Below are 21,903 nucleotides of genomic sequence, written 5' to 3' on the forward strand. Positions count from 1 at the left end.
TTTATTCTTAAGCAAGATTATCAGGGAATCATTGCCATTGACTGTGGGGCGACAAAAATGCTCAGAGGTGCACAAATATGAAAATTACTCTCTCATTTTCATTAACAATGGCCAGGTAACACAGCCTCTAAAACAGTTCTTATTTGTTCTGATGGCAGTAATCCTAAAATTTCTAAAAACACCACATGCAGGCACACACAGTTCTTGAAATAACTACGTCTTTGATCATTCAGACATTAATAGACCTAAGAACTTGATGGCTCCTTCAGTGATGACCACGTTGTTTTTAGATTACCATTTTAGACGTTAAGACTATAGAGATGAAGCTCAAAATAATTTTCCTCTATACTATGAGTTTCGGATAACATTGCTTTAGAGACCAATTCTCAATTGTTGCTTTACAATCTTATAATTAGATAGTCTTCACTGAATAACCCTAAGTATTTTTGAAAGATGTGAGAACCACTCTGGTGTAGTGTAGTGGTTAAGTCACCAGGATAGAAACCAAGATATTGTGAGTTCTAGTCCAACCTGGAGCACAAAGCCAGTGGGTGAATTGGAGCCAGACATTATCTCTTAGCCCTAGGAAAATGGCAATGGCCAATCTCTTCTGAAAATTACTAGTCCAAGTGGTTTCCAGGGGTTGAAACTAACTCATAGACATACATATATAAAACAAGTTTTTGCAACATACAGACTTGCTTCATCTGACATTGTACAATAGAATCTGTAATATTTCCCAGTTTTCAACATAAGCAAAGAAAACTTGTATATGTAATTCATGATGTACTAAAATATGATTGGTTAAATATCCCACAGTTAGTTAGTTTTTTTTAAAAAATAATTTCATTTCATTTATGCAATCAGTCATCATATTTATATAGCCAACCATCTCACAAACATGACTCTGGGCAGTATACAATAAAAAAGCCATTAAATGAACTGTACCAAAAGCAATCCACAATTAGAAGAATATCAATATTATTAAAAGACCGGGAGAGTATTAGAAAGTAGCCAATCCAAACTCTTCACAAATCAATTTTCATAATTTTGTTTGTGTGTTTCAGATCGAAATGCTAGAACACAAATATGGGGGCCACTTGGTCTCTCGGAGAGCAGCCTGCACCATTCAGACTGCCTTCCGCCAGTACCAGCTCAGCAAAAACTTTGAGAAGATCCGGAACTCTCTACTGGAGAGCCGCATGCCCCGGCGAATTTCCTTGAGGAAACTCCGAGTCCAGAACTCTGAAAATTTCTCTGCTGAGAAAGCCCTAGTGGAAGGCTATAACTTTGTTGGCATTCCCTTGGTGAGATCTCCCTCTTTGCCAGTAACCATTAGTGGGGCGCTGACGGAACTGGAAGACTCTTTCACTGAGCAGGTTCAGTCTTTGGCCAAATCTATTGACGATGCGCTCAGCACATGGAGCCTGAAAACCATGTGTTCCCTGCAAGACGGCAGTTCCTATCAGATAAGAGAGACCTTCAGTTCGAGCTCCATGCAACCAAACCAAGACTTGGACATGGAACTGAAGGACCAAGAGAAGGAGGAAGGCTTGCTGCCAGACACATTACCAAAGAGCAGCAGCACGCTCATGATGGCCTTCAGGGATGTCACTGTCCAAATAGACAACAAGAATATCTCTGTCTCCTCATCTACCTCGGTGTCTATGGCAAACTGCCTGGCTAACAGCAGCCAGGCTGGGATTTCTCCAGCTGCCAAAATAGAAGAAATCCCAGTGGAAGGGGAGAAAGAGGATAAAGATCTTCAAGTTGTTTCAGAAGGGCAGCCTGATGCTGGTGCCCTCCAGAATAGTCACCCAGTAACCGAGGGGAATCTCAGCACGAACGGTTTGGAGAAAGGGGAGGCTGAGCAAGACCAAATGATGATGCCGAAACTTGACTTTGGCTCTGAAAATGGGACTGGGCAGCATAAGGGATCAGAAGCTGAAAATGTAGATAATTTGGAACAACTGAGCAGTAGCAGTACATCCACCTCAGCTAAGTCTGCTTCAGAGTTATCCTCAAAGGAAGCCCTGCAAGCCATGATTTTGAGCCTGCCACGGTATCACTGCGAGAATCCAGCCGTCTGCAAATCCCCCACACTTTCTACAGACACCATGAGAAAACGGCTGTACCGCATTGGGCTGAATCTCTTTAACATGTAAGTGACTAACAAGAACATCTCTTTAAAATCTCTTGTAGCTTTCCCGAGTTCATCAAAACAAGAGGCTATCAGAAACAGTTAGGTCAGGTGTGGCTTATCCCAGCAGTATGATTTTCTGGTTTAGAGGTTCAGCCTTCGAAGGACCAAGGGTTTTGCATGGATGTTTGGCAGGAATAAAACGCAGGAATAAAAATAATATTCTAGACCCACACAGTTAGAATCCAGAGGACTATAGACAGATAACCGACTGCATTCCAACAAGGTTTGTTGAAATACTCAGGGATATTGTAAGACTGTGTGTGTCTTAAAAGAGTTTGAAAGAAAAGTATCCTCTGTTTTCAGATACTTTGGGCTGAGATTAATCTCTCAGAACTAAAGATTTTAGCAGCTGTTTTTTTCTTAGTGGGATGGGATTTGCTAAGTTTTATTGGAGGCTGTGGCCTAATGCTACCGAAGGAAGAAAAACGCATTTAGGCACAACAGTTCTGAAAAGTGGAGGCAGAAACATTTTAGCAGAGGAGTCTGCCTTTGCACCTCTGAATTTCAATAAACCACAGTGTCATTTTTGCCAAGGACTTTCTTAGTCACCCTGTCCCCCCCAAAAAAATGATTATAGGCTAGGATGCTTGCAGACTGTTTTGTTTGTGGAAAGTATCAATGCCTGGCTCTACTACAATGAGGCCTAGATGGGATGACACTCAATATACTGTAAGTATAGGTGGCTCAAACATTGTACTCAAGGAACAGTCACAAGCGAGTCTTTATCAAATTGGCAAAAGGTATTATTTATTTATTTTTTTATTTTTAATTCCATTTATATCCCGCCCTTCTCCGAAGACTCAGGGCGGCTTACAAGCTTAGCAGTAGCCTTCATTCTATGTATATGCCTGCTTATTAGGGCTTTCACACACACCCCAAGCGGCATTATTACAAAGTCAGTTTAATTGCCCCCAACAATCTGGGTCCTCATTTTACCTACCTCGGAAGGATGGAAGGCTGAGTCAACCTTGAGCCTGGTGGGATGCGAACCTGCATTAATTGCAGGCAGCTGGTGTTACTTAAGGAGGCATTAGCCCACTGCTCCACCAAGGCTATTAGGTGAAATGCCATAAAATTAATTCAGGAGCATAATAATTCTAAACTTTTTTTTTGTATTAATGGATGAAGAAATAGAAGGAGTTTTTTTTTAAATTTGTTGTTGACAAAAAATTGGATGCCTAGCTAATACCCTTATTTATTTATTTAGCATGGCATATCATACAATATATATTAACATAAACACAATAAAATATAAAAGTTAAAAAGATCTGTGTTCAAATACCAATGTTTAGGCCATATAAGCGTTGAAGCACAGTATCGTTTATATTAAAAAAAACCACCACCAGATACTGGACTGGTATATGCCCTCAGCTTAAGCCGGTCAGCTAATACCCTAGAAGTCAGAGATAAAATTTGAAACAATCTCAATAGCCTAAATTTAAAAAGTTGAAAAATAACACCAGAATGAGATAAAGAGATGAACGACAAGTTCTTTATTTAGGAAAGAAGTTAAATGAGCTTCTCAGTTAAATGGGATCTCTGTACTGGTGATAGTACTTGTAAAAAACATGTTGGAATGGCAGTTGATTGCAACCTGAATAAGTCTTCAAGAGAAGTAATGGCTTCACTATATTCAGCTTTGACTAGACCCAGCCTTGCATAATTGCTCCACTTCTGAGAACCACATTTAACAAAAATTTAAACAACTGAATTCAAAAGATCTAGTTCAAGTAGAACTAAATATTCTTCCAACAGGGATGTATGAAGTCCAAAATATCTAAGGATCCCAGATTGTCTACCCCTGTCCTTCTAATAGAGACAATATTTATTCATATCACCATTGTGGCTACCTTTTGAACTGAATAAAGAACCTCTACTATTGGACAGTATTGAGTTTCAGGCTTTAGTGACCATGGTCAGATAACAGATTTCCTGATGTTTTACTTGCAACTTGGGTTGGTATCTTCAGAGGCAAGGCTGTTTGCTAAAATCTTTTATAATACTTACTTAATGAGATGTTATTTTGCATGCCCAATAATTCTACAGGGATGCTTTGAAGAATTTGAATGAATAACTGGATGAATAAATAAATAAATGACCTACTTACTACTTTAATGGGCTTAGGTGCAAATTCATCTTTGCTCTTTGTTTAATATGCCTTTAAAAGGCAGCCTTAAGAAAGAAGCCATTCAGAATGTCGCAGCTAGAATAATCAGCAATGTAATAATACCATTTGTTCTTGTTTAAAGTCCTATATATAATCCCTTTAATTTAGTTTAGTCACCAGTGACTTGACCTATGACTTACGCATGCTGAGGCACATAATGAATTTATGGAAAATGTTTAGAACTGGTAATATCCCACTACTTTTCACCATATGGACATACTCCTTATTTTTTTTTATCAGAATGGCAGTCTGCATTTTCTCCTGCTTTCCCATTGGAATTAATTACCTCTTGTGCAATACCCTTGGTGATAATAATAATAATAAAAAATGACTTCTGGTTGCCAAGTGGTTCTAATGCTATTCTTTTCCTCCATAAGGCTGTGTGCATGAGGTCTTAGTTAATAGGAACTGCTCCCTACAGAGCAACAAACTTTATTGCTTTCCCTAATAAATGTTAACATGTGGGGTGATATAAAACTTCCCGACAGGATTTAATAAAACCAATGGCTTACCAACAGTAGATATCCCCAAGGGAAAGCCTCCCAGATATGTGGAATTCAGCTCCTAGAATTCCAAGGCATTATGGATGAAAGGGATAGATTAATCTTGCATATCTAGTGAGCCTCAAGTTGGAGAAGGTTGCCCTGTTACAGTAGTCCTTGACTTACAACAGTTTCTTGAGTGACTGTTCAAAGTTACAACAGCACTGAAAAAAAGTAGCTTATGACCATTTTTAACACTTTAACATTGCTGCACCCCTAGGATCACGTGATCAAAATTCAGATGCTTGGCAGCTGACTCATATTTATGACGGTTGCAGTGTCCCAGGGTCATGGGATCAGCTTTTGCGACCTTCTTACAAGCAAAGTCAATGGGATTCACTTAACAACTGTGGCAAGAAAGGTTGTAAAATGGGGCAAAATTCAGTTTAGGGCTCAATCATGGTTGTAAGTCGAGTATTACCTATATATTATAAGTCTTTTGGATGGCCTTTGCCAAGCGTTCAGTTGTTTTATTCCTATATGAGCAATTACTGAGTAATATCCTGAATTGTGACAGCCTTCTGCGCATTGATTGAATGTACTTATGAGTCGGCACTTCAAGCAGCCTTGGCGAACGGGTGGAATCCCTGGAACAGAGAAAGCCTCATTATGCAGTGTTGCTATAATAGTGGCAATGTGTGGGCGGCCATCTCTGTAGGCAGAGGGGGAAGCCAGGAGAAGGGAAGAAATTCCACAGCATAACAACCAACTTGCTTAACTTCTCAGGAAAAAAGGGAAGAAACGCTGCCAAGTTAAATCTAGAAGCAATATTGACGGCTAATTGCTATTCCCATCACAGCATAATACTGCAGGAATTCTGGGGCAATATTACCATGTGGCAACCTACTAATAGCTACCACATATTTGCCACATTAAGACTAGCCAAGTAAATATCACCATGAGCAAATGCTTCAAGTGACAATCATGTAATAACAATCAAGCGAAGCTTTCAGCTACAATTCACCATGAATATAAATTAGAACCTATGACATTTAATAGTCATTATTCTGTGGAATGAACATGTTGAATTAACGATTGCTAATTATGTCACCTTTCTTGGGTTGGTTTGACTAGGAGCAAGTGAGATAGATAGATAGATAGATAGATAGATAGATAGATAGATAGATAGATAGATAGATAGACAGACAGACAGACAGACAGACAGACAGATAGACAGACAGACACACAGACAGACACACAGACATAGAGAGAGCTAGATTTGTATTCCATTGTATCAAGGTAATTTATTATGGTAATTTATAGTTTTAAATAGGAAAGAAGAAAAAAATAAGCAAGTATGTCAGAAATAAATGTCATTTTCATAGATCATTACAGCATCAAGGTACTTGGTGGAATAACTATTGTAAAAGGTAGTTCTGGGTGAGGAAGAATAATTTCAGGTAGAACCTATGGCAAACTTTCACATCTCTTGTTCAGAAGCAATCAAATTCTGTTTAGCCGCTGCCTTTGTTTAGCAACCATTCACAGTTAAAAAGGTGATGAGAAAGTATTTTTATGGCCAATCCTTGCATTTATACCTTTCACAGGTTGTAAAACAAGGGAATATTGTAGGATTGTAAACACAGTTGTGATTTCACTTAGCTACCATTTTAAAAACAACAACAAATGAGTAGTCACTAAATGAGGATTACCTGCACATAATGGAGTTATTTAAGGAAAGGAGATAAAAAGTGATTTATCTCAGCCAGAGCAAAATAATATCAATTTCCTTGTTTCTTTAAGATATTGGAATATGTTGTGTTTTTTTAGCACACATAATAACAAGGTCTGGAAGGGAACCTTGGAGGTCTATCTAGTCCAACCTCCTGCTCAGGCAGGAGATCCTAAACTGTCTATAGAGTTTCTCAGTCATCCAGGACATGGTTGTCCCAAAGGTGCTTTTTCACAAGGCAACTGGGTGTTCTTTTTTTCTCTCTGAAGATGTTTTGCTTCTCATCCAAGAAGTTTCTTCAGCTCTGACTAGATGGTGGGGAATGGAAGGGTTTCTATTCTTTGGGTTATAAATCAAGGAATATAAACCCTTCCATTCCCCATCATCCAATCAGAGTTGGGATGAGATCCTATACTATTTCAGACAAATGGCTGTCCAGTCTCTTCTTAAAAGCCTCCAGTGATGGAGGTAAATATATGATAAATATATGAAGTAGATAAATATATGATCTGACTGAAATTGTCATAGATTGTGTGGGGCTAAAGCAAAATATGATCAAAGAGGACAATAGTCCTGCCAAAGTCACATGGTTCAGCCATTTAATGATTTGTATCTCACAGCGTATCTGGCATATCACTGGGTTTCATTTTAAATTATTAGAAATTGATGGCAACAGAAGAGAATGCTAGGAACCACACAACAAAGTTTGGGAAGGAGATCACAAATAGCTTTCCAACTGCAGCTGATCACCCAGGTTAGCAAAAACTCAGGACCTCACTGGGCACCTTTTCCAGGTAATACATTTCACTGAAAGGCATATTTTGTGGGCAGTAGGCTCATTCATCCAAAACATCTCATGATCAGCTGTAGCTCACAAATGTTTGTGCCTTTTCTTAAAACATATTAGGTGCCAGACTTCTGAGTATGGGAAGAGAAGAGAATAGAAAGCTGTAAGAATTAAATCATTGTACCTCTTCAATAAAAAATTACTAGTTTGATTTATCCTGCTACCTTTCAGACTGGGGAACTGCAAGTAATTCCGAAAGCAGAAGATCCTGTTATCAGTTTTTTCCCCTCAGTGAGTTTTCTAGAATTTCTCTTTTTTTCTAACTTTATGACACTTCCAGATGTTCTGATTTCAGCACTGAAATAAAGCAGGGCTTCAATGGGTTTTTTCCTCACCATTTAGTTCTTCGTCTACTACAGATATTGTACTTCTTACTCTAGATGTCTGCAATGTCGCGTGGTTGCACAGAGAGACGGACACTTGAGCTGGGTAGTATTTCTTTATTGAGTCAGAAATGAAGCTGGAGCAAAGGGGTTACCTGGCGTCTCTTTATACCTGCCCAGGTGAATGGTGACCAATAGATTTAAACCTGGGCTTCCCGCCAGTGCAGGTGGCCAATGGTTTTAAACCCTGGCTTCCCGCCAGAGCTGACCATGCCCTGGGGCTGTCAACGACTTGCTCTATTCAGGCTTTCCCGCCAAAAGCGGTTATAGCCTGGAGCTGTCCAGCCCCCTGCTGTGCTGACATTTCCGTGTATGCTTGCAGTTACAACAACCCCACCTACCCAACATGTGAGCAGTGATGTCAGTGCCTAGCTCAGAGGCCTTCAAACTTGGCTCCTTTATGACGTGTGGACTTCAACTCCCAGAATTCCTCAGCCAGCGTGCCTAGCTGAGGAATTCTGGGAGTTGAAATCCACAAGTCATAAAAGGGCCAGGTTTGGAGACCCCTGGCTAGCTATTGAATAGTTAGTGAGTGCTTTACTCTACTCCTCTAATTTGTATGAAAATGAGCTTCTTTTCATCTCCTTCTCCCAAGTACAAGAGAGCTAGCTGAGTCTCCTCTGCTCACCAAGATGGCATACTTCCAGCTAGGGCTTTTTTTTGTCATAGAACGCTCAGAACGGAGTTCCAGCACCTTTTTTGGATGGAACCTTGTAGGGTAGCAAGGCAGGTTGTATGACCTGTGTGAGTTTCGGCACCTTTTTCTTTCACAAAAAAAGCACTGCTTCCAGCCATGACAATTCTGTATTTTAACTCTCAGTCCTGCCTCCTGGCCAGCATGTCGAGAAGCCAAAATCAGGGCAAGCCAGTTGTCTGCTCCCATGGTTGCACTGTCCTCACTGTCCCTCGCTGGCAACAGAAGTTCCCTATTTGGGAAAAAAGAAAAAGCAAAAAACCTCCCCTCCTTACAACTGGAGCAAAAGGAAGATGGAACCAAGCCTACTGGAAAGGCTGTCGCAATCACGGAGAGGTTCAGTCCATTCCATGAGTATATTGGAATCCATGGATGGTTCTGCCATCTGTTGTGCAGCTGTGGAAAAGGTGAGGCTTTCCGTGGCCTTGTCAAAGGAATAATTTGGGGTTCCATCTCGAGCCTGAGTTGCACAAGAATAGATAAAAATGAGATCCAGACAGCTGTGAGGAAAGAAGAAATTCTTATTCCTAAAAGTAAAGATTTTGCCTTTAGGGGCACCTGCAGAGAAATATATAAGGGAGCTTGCCCTGGGTGTGGAAGTGTCTAGGGCAGGGGTAGGCAGCCTCGGCTCTTTTATGTCTCATGGACTTCAACTCCCAGAATTCCCGAGCCAGCTTGGCTGGCTCAGGAATTCTGGGAGTTGAAGTCCATGAGTCATAAAAGAGCCGAGGTTGCCTACCCGTGGTCTAGGGTGACATCTGAGGTATGTGTGTGTGTTTGTGTGTGTGTGTGTGTGTATAGGTATGTATTCTTGTGAACATGCAGTTCCACTTGGAGACCTAATTTAATTAATTCTATTTGTGTTTACAGACCTTATCCTTTGACATGTGGATTAGGTCTGGATAACTTAGGTATTTGGGGGTTTGAGGACATTTGAGTAAAAGATTTTGTCCCATTAGCTTTTTAATTAATCTACTTTCAGCTTAATGGTCAATTATCTAGCGAAGACTCCGATTCTTAGCCCATTCTGGATTCTGTTCATGTTTTAAGGAAAGATAGAAGCAGTATAAAGAATAAAATATATTTTGATATAAACCTTCTCACAGCCTCTTCTTAGACAAGAATTGCAAAATTGTAAGGATCCATCTCACCTTTATTTCCCTGCTTTTTGCAGAAATCCAGACAAAGGGATCCAGTTCCTGATCTCTCGAGGCTTCATACCAGACACGCCAATTGGAGTGGCCCATTTCCTGTTGCAGCGTAAGGGGCTCAGCCGACAAATGATCGGGGAGTTTCTGGGAAACAGCAAGAAACAATTCAACCGGGATGTCCTGGAGTAAGTGTCCAGCCTTGATCACCTGCTTTCTCTACCCATCAGCTACACTTTCTGCTATTAAACATGGTTAAGAATGTTCCTATAGATTAGACCTGGGTATTTTATTGCTGTTTGGCTGGCCTGCATGAAGTTAACTGGAAATTAGAAATCACGTATAAGGAAGTTTGCATCATGCACGCAATATAACTGCATTGATTTTATTTTGAAAGCAACTGCTGTTTTGTTTGTTTTTTCAATTTATGTACATGCGTGCATGTGTGCCTATGCACCTTCACAGCCCTATTGGTTTGTCCCTCCATAACTGTCCTGGTTTTTCATGTGGCCCCTTTGAAAAATTAATTGCCCACCCCTGCTATAGATACATGCTTTAGTTGCTACCCACTTCCCTACTTGCTCCTGTTTTTCCAGAAACCTTGTAAGACCTGCTGCTTATTTTCATCTGGGGAACATGGAGAACAATCCAACTGAATCAGCACTGCAGAAAGAATATGAAAGCAGCGCATCACAGGAGAAATAAGCTGGCTGTACAGTTTGTTTTACAAAAATGAATTATGGGAGGCCATCAAGGGAGGGCGTGGGGAAAGGACGTAGTATGCTTGCCACAGGATGGTGAACAGACCGGCTTCTCAGTTGTCCTCTTACAAAATTCTACTCCAAAATTTATTATAGAGTTTGGAGCATTTTATCTCTTTGTCCACAAGTTAAATTCAGTACTGGTAAATCACATACTTAAATCAGTGATGACATCGCAGAGGAAGAAAACACTGTGAAGAATGGAGATGTAGGATAGCTGAGGTTCTGTTTACAAGCTTAGCTCTTTATAATAGTAAACAGAATCTTTATCCTTCTTCCTCCAGTATTTCTTTTTGTCTGTATATTGATCTGCATCAAGCCGGAATACATCACCCTAGTGATATTCCAGTATATAAACATATATTTGAAAGAATTTAAGTCAGAAACAATAAGAGGCAGCAAAGGAATAAAGGGAAGAATGGAAGAGTCATTTTTACTACTAGGTAGACCAGGGGTCTTCCAACTTGGCTCTTTTATGACTTGTGGACTTCAACTCCCAGAATTCCTCATCCAGGGATGCTGGCTGAGGAATTCTGGAAGTTGAAGTCCACAAGTCATAAAAGGGCCAAGTTTGAAGAGCCCTGAGGTAGACTCTAAGCAGCTGTAAAAAAAAAAGTGTAACCTGCTTTCCATCAAACACCTGACTGTGCTCAATTGCTCTGTGATTAACGAAGGAAAAAGAAGGAGCAAAGTGTCTCTGGGTGGCTCCAGGCAGCGCAAATCTTTTAAGCAAGGAGAACATCTGCTTGATGTCAACCAGTTATAAATGGCCATTAGCAACCTGTTTGCCTGACATTGTCAAACTGATCTTCCTCCTTTATCACGTTTCTCCCCTTAGTTCCCACCTGCAAGATTATAAGGCTGAGGACAAAAGGATTGCTCAGCCCTGGGTCCTTATGGGGAAGGGTTTTACTTCACTTGCTCTCATCCTGGGGTAGAATGTGCCTGCTTGAGTCAGAGATTTCTTGTTTGGGCTCCCTCTCCTTCTAACTGGGTTCTTGCATTGTGCAAAGACAGGCTATGGTTAACCTGTTTGCTTATGTATGTGGTTTGTAAGCCATGGTTCTGGCCTAACATGTTAGATGATTCTGATCAACTGGGGCTAATTCAACAAACCATGATTAGTATAATTAAAGTTTAGACCAGTATATGAATTTAGTTCCCACTTTCTTTCCATTTCTTTCTTTCTGAGTGAGAGGAGTAAAGTTTGCATTATTTAGTAGACCTGCAAAAAGCAAAGATTTACTACATGGCATGCTTCAGTCTTGCCTCCAGCTGTTCTGCTTGTCATAATGTAGCTATTTTTTTCCCTCCATTGTGAGGACAGTCTAGTCTAGTTCAAAATGAGCGACATTTGAATTAATATTTTTATGATAGCTAAAATATAGGTTGGACCAGTCCTAGGTAGAATCTCAGTTGCGCAGAAAAAATGGAAGGTATTAAAACAGTGATGTACAGTATGTGTATATTTCATTTTAAATACTGACTTCTGATAGCTTAATAGAATTCAATTTGTTAAATCTGTAATTTCATAGAACAGAACAGAACAGAACAGAACAAAACAGAATAGAATATTCTTTATTGGCCAAGTGCGATTGGACACACAAGGAATTTGTCTCTGGTGCAGAAGCTCTCAGCGTACTTGCAAAGCACCTGAGTAATAAAAATCATAATAATGATACCAATAAGAGAGGGTAGTAGAGAAGATGAGAAGGGTAATAATAATACTCAGCAATACAACATGGGTAAACATACTTCGACATAAGACAATGCTGTGAGAATTTCCCCTTATGGTATACCAATACAATCAAAGTTTGCTAACTTTAAGACCTCAGATAAGGCGGAGAGTCTAATTACCATGCTTGGAAGCAGTGTGCAATAGTTATAATTCCGAAAGACATCCAGGATTTTTTTAAAATCACAGTTTGTTAGAAATTAGTAGGAAGAAACACATATAACAGTAAGCCAAAATAACAAGGGATCACAGTTCACAAAGAATGGGTTAGCTAGCAGATCCCACTAAACTTAAACCATACAAATAACATTTGGGTTGAGTGTTATATGTGTACCACACTTCAGTGTTGTTATAGAAAAGAGGGAAAAAATACACATTGGAGAAGAAAACAATGGCATGCTACCTCCTTTGAAGCTTTTTTTTTTAGAAATAATGATTGTGACAAGAGTGGCATCATTATATCTGCCCCTGCTACCTTCATCTCTTTATCCACTTCCTTTTGACCTCTTGTTTGTCCTTGCAGGTCATCGTTTTGCCCTGATATCATTCAATTTTTCCCCCTTTCATTATGTTCTGAAAATGTGGTATTCTTTGCATTCATTCATAAACTGTAAGGAGTGAACTGAGCTGGTAACTTCACTGGGAGTGGATGGTTTGTTCTGCTGGTATAAAGATCCTGGGAAGGTCAGATGCAACTGTCTGCTTCAATTTCTGTTCCGAATAGGGTTCTTTTTTCAAATGCAAGAGACATTCTGGTTAATGGGAGCAGGCTGCTTTTCAGACTGGGGCAATCTTTTCTGATGGTTTTTCCTGGGGGACTGGTCTGCTCATCATCTGGAATTTGTAACTCCTCTGGAAAATTGGCTGAAAGCAGTCAATCTGGTTTACAGAAAATGGCCCTGAATCTTGCTGTGTATGGGCAGGAAGAAGGAGGGTCATCTTAAAAAGCAGGTACAGAGTGTTCGTTCTCAGAACATCATAATCACAACAATGGCGTGCACTTTGTCTCTCTAGCTACTAAGCTTTACAGCTCACACTTGCTCTGCAGGGCCTTGCCTTAGTTGGTTGAGTTGCATTGAGTTGAATGTGAACACATCGGCTCTTGTATTTTCAAACACAGAAAGAGATGGGGGGGGAGAGAGAGAGGGAGGGAGGGAGAGAAGACTTGGTTATTCTTTCAAATTCACACATCGAACTTTGGGATGCCATTTGCTAACCAAAACAAATGGCTTTTAAGGAGAAAACTACAAAATCTGCTACTTAGGGGAAAATGGTTTGCAAATCTTCTACCATGGGCAAAATGGCAATAAAAATAATATGAACAATGGGGTAAAAATCAAAAACATTATTCTAAATCTTATAGACTTTTTTTTAAAAAAAATTCAGAATGTGAGGGAAAGAGTAACAGAAAAATAAAAAAGTAAGAGAAATAAAAATGGATAGATTCACAAAAATGAGAGACTGTAAGGAAACAGAAGTGGATAAATTCCTCCATTCCTGCAGCATTTCTGAATGATTTTACATTTCAGTTTTCTCAAAGTCTACATGCAAAATTGATGCCGTATTATATGGAGGACTTTCTATATGCAAAGTCTATGTTCCACTTCTGAGCAAATGCCTTCCTTAAAGGTAAAGGTAAAGGTTCCCCCGCACATGCGTGCTAGTTGTTTCCAACTCTAGGGGCCAGTTCTCATCTCTGTTTCAAAGCCAAAGAGCCAGCACTTGTCCGAAGACGTCTCCGTGGTCATGTGGCCGGCATGACTAGACGCCAAAGGCGCACGGAACACTGTTACCTTCCCACCGTAGTGGTCCCTATTTTTCTACTTTCATTTTTATGTGCTTTCGAACTGCTAGGTTGGCAGAAGCTGGGACGAGTAACAGGCGCTCACTCTGTTACATGGCACTCGGGATTCGACCCACCAAACTGCCAACCTTCAAGCTCAGCATCCTAACCCACTGAGCCACCGCGTCCTCTCATGCCTTCCTTAGAAAGCCTATTTATTTATTTATTTATTTATTTATTTATTTATTTATTTATTTATTTATTTATTTATTATAGCCAACCATCTTACATTTGTGGCTCTAGGTCAGAGGTGTCAAACACGCATATCACGACTTTTTCCCCATTGCCGGAGCTGGGGTGGGCGCGGTTTCGGCATGATGCATCTGGCCCGTGGGCCGGCAGTTTGACATCCCTGCTCTAGGTGGTACACACAATTAAAATAACAATCCCCCCAACAATCAAAGCAATTTTAAAAATCCATTAAATTAAAACAATTAAAAAACATAACAACAACAAAAATAGAAGAGTGCATTCCAGGTTTACACACAATACAATCATTTAGCAGGATCCACATTTCTGTGGGCTTACCAGGACCGATGGCAAAACCATGTTTCTAGGGCCTTACAGAAAGCCAGTTAGATTTTGGGCCAACCTAGGTTTGAGGGGAATGATGTTCCAAAAGATGCCATAGCCAAAGAAATGCTCTCCTCTTGGGCTTTGTCAGACAAAGCTATTTGGCTGATGGGACCTGCAAAGTGCCTCTCCTGCCAGACTTAATGGGATGAAGAGAGGCAGTCTCTGGAGCAGGCCGTGAAGGGCTTTAAATAGGGGTGACGAACCATAGCAACTTTAAGACTTGTGGATGTCAATTCCCAGAATTTATAGTCCTCAATGAACACTGGGGGCTTTTTTTACATTTTTTAAAAAATAACTGAATTAAAATAATGAAGAGAAAGAATAAAAATATAGAAGAAGAAGAGAAGAAATAGGATTGTACCTTTAGTTTTCCTTGTCCTGTTTCTATTCAATACTTTGAGATGTCTAGCACCTATCCCTTTTTACATCCCGTTTATAGGTCTCTGATTCTGCAACGGTTCATATAAGGAGAGTAACGTGCATGGTCAAAGTGGTTGGTGACTATCAGACATGCTTAAATTATTGGTATTCCCCAAGGTGGACTGGTTGGTGAGTAGGGATTTGGCAAATGTGAGCACTCCTTCACGTCATTTCTCCCCCCCCTCCCATTGCGATCTGGAGAGAAGAAACTGCTACTTATTAGTATGCTTGTGTCTTGTGGTTTTAAGAGTTTCCACCTGGTTGACTCTCCTCTGTTCTCCCCCTGAGCGTGGGCTGCAAGTTCATTACAGATGCTTTTAGTTGGAAGACATCTCCTGCTGCATTGTCACCTGAGCGGAAAAAGCTTGAAAATAGGTCACTTCACTTGGCTGAGCAGATCCTCCATCCATATGAATACAGCTGCTTCCTGCCTTCCCCAAACCTTTTGCCGAGTCTCTGGTGTGGTGATGAGTCTACTAGCTCTAGGTGCTTTGTGACAGAATAGATAGCAGGATGATGCTTTTTGCTGATGGGACGAAAGTTCTCCCTCTTTGCGCCATCAGTGGGCACAAAGGGCGGGAGCTGAAAGTGCAGAAAAAGTGGCCGCAGGAAGACAGTTTGGGATTCCATTCCTCTTCAAAAAGAATAAATTTTGGGGTGTCCTTTTATTTTATGCATTCTCAGTGAAATCAGAAAGTTAAAGGGATATTCTGAATTTAAAAGCGATCTTCTCAAAGTTATTGTAGGGGAACTTCAACCATCAGCCAATAGCTACCAAACACATATGCTTTTCTCATGGTGAAAATCCTACGTATATAATTCCACAGCACTCACTTGGTTCCTTTTAAAATATAAAAAGACAGTACAGGTTAGTCTTACAACCATTTGTTTAGTGACCTTTCAAAGTTATAACAGCACTGAAAAAAGTGACTTACGACCAGTTTTCATGCTGATGACCATTGCATCATCCCCACGGTCATATGATCAAAATCCGGGTGATTGGCAACTGGCATGTATTTATGACAGTTGCATTATCCTAGGGTCATACGATTTACCATTTGTAGCCTTCCCAGCTGACGTTTGGCAAGCAAAGTCAACGGGGGAAGCCAGATTCACTTAAAGACCGCATGATTCACTTAACAACTCAGTGATTTGCTTAATAACTCTGGCAAAAATATGGTAAAATAGAGCAAAACTCACTTAGCCACTGCCTTGCTTAGCAATGGAAATTTTGGGCTCTTTGTAAGTCAAGGACTACCAGTATCATAATTTGTCCTCCAATTTGCTGTTTGCAGCTTTTCTTCCTCTGTGAAGGACACCTCTAGTTGGCCTTGCTTTTTTAAAAAAAAATTCATTCTTAGAGTGATTTAGAATTTTTCTGAATTTAGATTCTAGAATATACTTATTATGTAGTGGGTTCTGAACACATGGATGACGCCAGGCAGAGGAGTACAGCAAGCAGCTCTTTATTGTAGGTGAAACTGTACTGAGAAATCAGGGTTACCTGTGCCCCTTATATACCTGGCCAGGTACGCATTCAACCAATCATTTCAAACCTCAGATTTCCCGCCGAAAGCTGATCCCTGCCACAGCAGTTTCAGTACAGCGCCACCTGGTGGTATCGGTTGAGCAGCTGCTGCAATTGTTCCCATTTAACCCAATACATAACAATACTGGTGGTCCTCACTTAGCAATCACAATTGGTATAATTGGTTTTATTAAGAGCTTTGAATAAAATATTAAAAACTAGGAAGAACTAATAAAAGTAAAAGAAAGCAGGAAAAGGAAAAAGATAGAAAGAAAATCTCCCCAAATCTCTGTGTGATCCAGAGAGATTACACCCACCAGTGTCTGACTCCCCAACCAGTATCCTCAGTTGTAATGTTTTTTCTGGAGATATCAGTCTGCTATAATTCTTCACCAGAAGCTTAGCAACCACAAATGAAATGGGCAACTCAGCAGTTAAGTGACATGGTAGCTAAGTGGGAAATCCCATGACCCCAACTGAGCTTATGACTTTACTTCCCCTTTGATTGTTACGTGAGACGACTCAGTTGCTAAGCAAAAGATTCCTTCCTTTTACACCTTTTAAAAATAATATTATTAAATTTTACAAACACAAAGATAAAAAAAACAAATATAAAGTAAAGAAAATCTAAACTAAGGAAAAGTAAAGATTTTGTTTAGGGTGAAGAGAGAGAGAGAGGAAGGAAACAAAATGAAGAGATATATATAAAAGATGATTCCGCCCTACCTCCAGATGAGTATAAACAATTTGAACAACTTAAAAGTTTCTTTATTACTTCAGTTTTAAAATTGAATGGTATCTCTTATCAATAATCCAATTGCAAAAATGCATCACTCAGACCTAATCAACGAAAGTCTATTAAGAACTACCAGAAATATTAACATATATATTTCAATCTTAATCAAAAAATCCAGTTTTATATTCCAAACCTATTACTTTCTCTGAAAAATAAAGCAAAAGAAATTTCTCCCACCTATAAACATATCTCTAAAGTCTCATCATTCAGCCCTTGTCAAAATAAAACCCCATTTACAGCTACCAGACATCACAACATATATATTTTAACCCTGACTCCTAACAGGCTTAATTTTTACTTCACTCAAATGTTGTAGGATTTGATTTCTGCTTTACCCCATCACACAAAATTCTTTGAGGCTTTTAACAAGCTTCTTTTGTAAATCCAGTAGAAAAAAATTATCCAAGTCACTCTCTTGGTTTGTCATTTGTATTTCCCTTTTAAATTTAAAACCTCAGCCAATTTCCTTTGTAGACACAGTGAAGCATCCTTTTCCAAATCATTCCCTTGGTCTGTCAGTTGTAAATCCACTTTCGATACCACCTCTATCTTGTCAGATAAAATTTGTTCTATATGACATTTCTTCAATAACATCTTTTGGACATAGCCTGTCCACAGAAGCAGACATTATTACTGACATATATTTGGAGCTGTTCATGATTTCTTTCTTTTTCTCTTTCCTCTTTCAAACTGTGGGAGATGTGGGACCCATTCACTGGCATCTTGGATCTGGACTTTGGCCATACTATGTCACATAATACAGGATTATTAGATTAGACAAAAAACTTATTTCCAGTACAAGAGAATGGATTATATACAGAATATTCTGTATCCTGTATGTCTCATTGTAACAACACTCCCAAATTTAGTTTGTCCTTGTCTTTCATGCAGATAATATCTGCTGCAAATGAACCTCAATTCCTAGTTACTGCAGAGATACATTCACGTGGTTTTCCTGACAACTGAAGGGATTTGACCTATTTTTTCAACTTTCCAGTCTAGTCTTTAGCCCTAGGCTTTTCTGTTAATCGCCCATCCAGATATAAAACAGATTTAACATGCTTAACTTTTTTCAAGTTTATAGACTTCCGGTTCTGCCCTGTATCGATGCGGCCAAGGGATTGAGGGGCTCTGCAACCCATGGCTGGTTTTGCCCTGTTAGGGGGCCCTAAATGTGTCTAACGTCGCCCCAGAGAGGTGACAAAGAAGGAGGGGCACCCCGATGATCACAGAATGGCGGTGGTTGATCCGTTTGATCCGGGGAAGCCCTCCAACCTGACAGGAGAAAGGCTAGCTGCACATCAGTGTCTAGCCCAAGCTACTAGCAGCTGAAGTCCAAGAGCACAAACCAGAACAACGGTGAACAGCATGCTTGGAACTGGGTGAGAGTATCAATCTTCTTTCTTCTATTTTGTAATTGATTCCCTGGAAAAGATCCCCAAAGGAAGAAATCCTCCAAAACTGAGAAGGGACGGGACTACATCCACACCCCTCCATAGACAGAAGCGGCGAATTAACTTCTAAGGGGGAAAGAAATATACTGAAATGAAATTAATAATATTATAGTCTGTATAAATCTGGAAATTAAGAAAACAGTTAAGATTTTACATCCTGAAGAGTTCTGATGAAATTATAAACAAATAATTTTTTGTTTGAAAAAGTTGGAAAATAAATAACTACTGACATCTAGTGGAGAATTAGAACATAGAACAACAGCAACACTGACTCAGAAATTGGCAAGATGCCCAGAAACAAAGAATAATCTGTTTCCTTGAACTTTAATAACCTTCAGCCAAATAGAAAACAGCTGGGAACAAAGAAAGAAAACTTACTGGGCCATCTATAAGCACAAGAAGTGTCTGCAGAAAAAGAAAAAAAATAACTGTTGTCTAAGCTCAAGAATTGTTTGCAGAAAAAGAAAAACTTTGACTCTTGGCTAATCTTCTAGGGGGGGATTTACTGGAAGGCTTCAAGGTGGCTAAACATTCTGGACTGCGATTTTGATAATTTACCCTTGAATAGAAGAATTGTTACAAAACACTGCTTTCACTATGCCTTGATAATTGGAAACACATTGGATTACAAAAAACATGTATAAAGAACTATATAAGATTTGGTTGTTTGGATTTTGAGATAGGCTGGTTTTGATAAGGCTAGTTACAGAGACCATGGTACTGGTGAAAGACTATTTGGAGGGGGGGGGGAGACCAAATGGCTATCTAAAAGTGACAAGAAACCATACCTTATATTCCCTTCTGAAGGACCTAGCCTGGAACATTAGAGATCTGCAGGAGCAATGCTCCAAGAGAAGACAAATACTTTCCAGGAGGAAATGTATGCAATGCTATGACAGATTCAAATGACAATAGTTTCAAACCATGATGAGATCAAAAACAACTTTTGATGACATAAATGAGCACATCTTATCTAAACTTACAATTAAAAAACTCTCAGCAAACAACAATAAAGAATGAACAAACAAATGAGATAACAGAACACAAACTAGAAGAAAATGACTTAAATATTGAAGCTTCAAATGAAGAGGACTACAACCAAACACAAACAGAAAAAAAATCTACAAGATTTTGCCACAACAATGAAAATGGAAAAGATATTTTATCCGTCAGGACTTCAAAACAAACTCGAGGATAAGAAAGAAGATTTAACAAAATGGATTATAGAGCTGCCAGAAGAATCATTAGTCTGGGAGACAAAAGGCATACATGCTACTCAACTTGTCCTTTTCACTCCCAACAACACTTACAAAAATACAGAAACCACCTGGCAAGCGGAATATACTAACTTGGAAAGCTACTTGGCAAAAGAAGAAGGCTAGAGTTAGATTTAAGAGATTTGATTCGACTTACCAGATTGTGTATTACATGATTAAACACTTGTTTGAATATGGTTAAAAGAATAGATAATTTTGGATATAAAGGGGCCCTATAGTAAGAAGGATAAGAGATATAAGTAGTTTATTATTTTTTATAATATATGAAATGTAAAAATATTGGGTTGATGTATGTGAATGAAAAGTTTGGACATTTAAAGTTAATTAATTTTGAGAGAATTATGATTGAGAAGAATGATTTGAATACTGAGGGGAAATCAAGTTTAAATAAGAATTTTGAAAACAGGACATATAGTGACTTAACAAGATGACTTTTACAAATATAATTGAAACATAAGCCGATCAGAAAAGATGCTATGTGGGTGTTATAAGATATATAAGTAGCATAGTATCTTTATAATATATGAAATATGAAAATATTAGGATGGTGTATGTAAATGAAAAGTTTGGATATTTAAGTAATCAATTTTGAGAAAATTATGACTGATAAGAATGGTTTGAATACTGAGGGGAAATTAAGTCTAAATAAGAATTTTAAAAACAGGATGCATAGTGACCTAATAAGTGACTTGTACAAATACAATTGAAACATAAGTCAATTAGAAAAGATGTTATATATGGATATTATTGTTATTTGTACAAATACAAAAATGTTTATATCTAACCTTGTATGCATTGAAAATATTAAGAATTATATTTTGTCTAATGTTGACAAAGAAGATTACAATTGGAAGAAGGGATGATCAAGGAAACATATTATTAATTAACATGTTGATCATGGGATTATAGAAACTAATCATTATTGATTGTTTTTTAAAATATATAAACCCAGCCAACATTTATTTATTTATTTATTTATTTATTAGTTTTTATAAACCGCCCTTCTCCCGAGGGACTCGGGGCGGTGTACAGAGGAAGGAATGTATACAGATTGAACAATAAAAATAATAAAAACAATAGTGAAAACAAACTGGGACCCCAATTAACGCTATCATGCCAGGCCGGACTGCTGGAACAGGAAAGTTTTTAAGTCGCGTCGGAAGGTACGGAGGTCGGGGGCCATCCGGATTTCGGTTGGCAAGCTGTTCCAGAGGGCCGGCGCACCCACCGAGAACGCCCTCCCCCTGGGGGCCACCAGCCGACATTCCTTGAGCGGTGGCACCCTGAGGAGGCCCTCTCTGTGGGAGCGCACAGGACGGTGGGGTGCTGACATTGGCAGAAGGTGCTCCCGTAGGTAGTCCGGACCCATGCCATGTAGGGCTTTGTATGTCATTGTTAGCACCTTGAACTTCACACGGAAGGCAACCGGAAGCCAGTGCAGCGCACGGAGGAGAGGTGTGATATGGGAGTATCGGGAGGCTCCCAAGAGTGTCCGTGCTGCTGCACTTTGCACCAGTTGAAGCTTCCGAGTGGATCTCAAGGGCAGCCCCATGTAGAGAGCGTTACAATAGTCTAGGCGAGAGGTCACAAGGGCATGGGTGACTGTACGTAAGGAATCCAGGTCCAGATAAGGCCGTAGTTGGCGAACTAGTCGAACCCGGGAGAAGGCCCCCTTGGTCACAGCTCCTATGTGGTCTTCCAGGGAGAGCTGCGAGTCTAGGAGGACACCCAGGTTGCGGGCCCTATCAACAGGGGGTAGTAACTTGTCCCCGATGTTAAGCAATGGGACGTTCTGAATATCCTGGCTTGCCGGTGTTTACTAAGCACTAAAAATTGTTGTTATAAAAAAATCAATAA

The 21,903-nt window shown here is 39.6% G+C and overlaps 1 protein-coding gene across 1 annotated transcript in view; it reads left to right on the forward strand.

The window, feature by feature from the left end:
• The window catches only part of IQSEC3 (IQ motif and Sec7 domain ArfGEF 3), a 204,181-nt gene that overhangs the window by 149,440 nt on the left and 32,838 nt on the right, over nucleotides 1-21,903 (forward strand). Inside the window, exons 4-5 of the mRNA XM_083366799.1 lie at nucleotides 1,068-2,161; nucleotides 9,683-9,844. Of these exons, the coding sequence (XP_083222925.1) occupies nucleotides 1,068-2,161; nucleotides 9,683-9,844 (1,256 nt within the window). The remainder of the gene's footprint in view (nucleotides 1-1,067; nucleotides 2,162-9,682; nucleotides 9,845-21,903) is intronic.

Source organism: Vipera ursinii, assembly GCF_947247035.1.
Source record: "Vipera ursinii genome assembly, chromosome: 6".
Lineage (NCBI taxonomy): Eukaryota > Metazoa > Chordata > Lepidosauria > Squamata > Viperidae > Vipera > Vipera ursinii.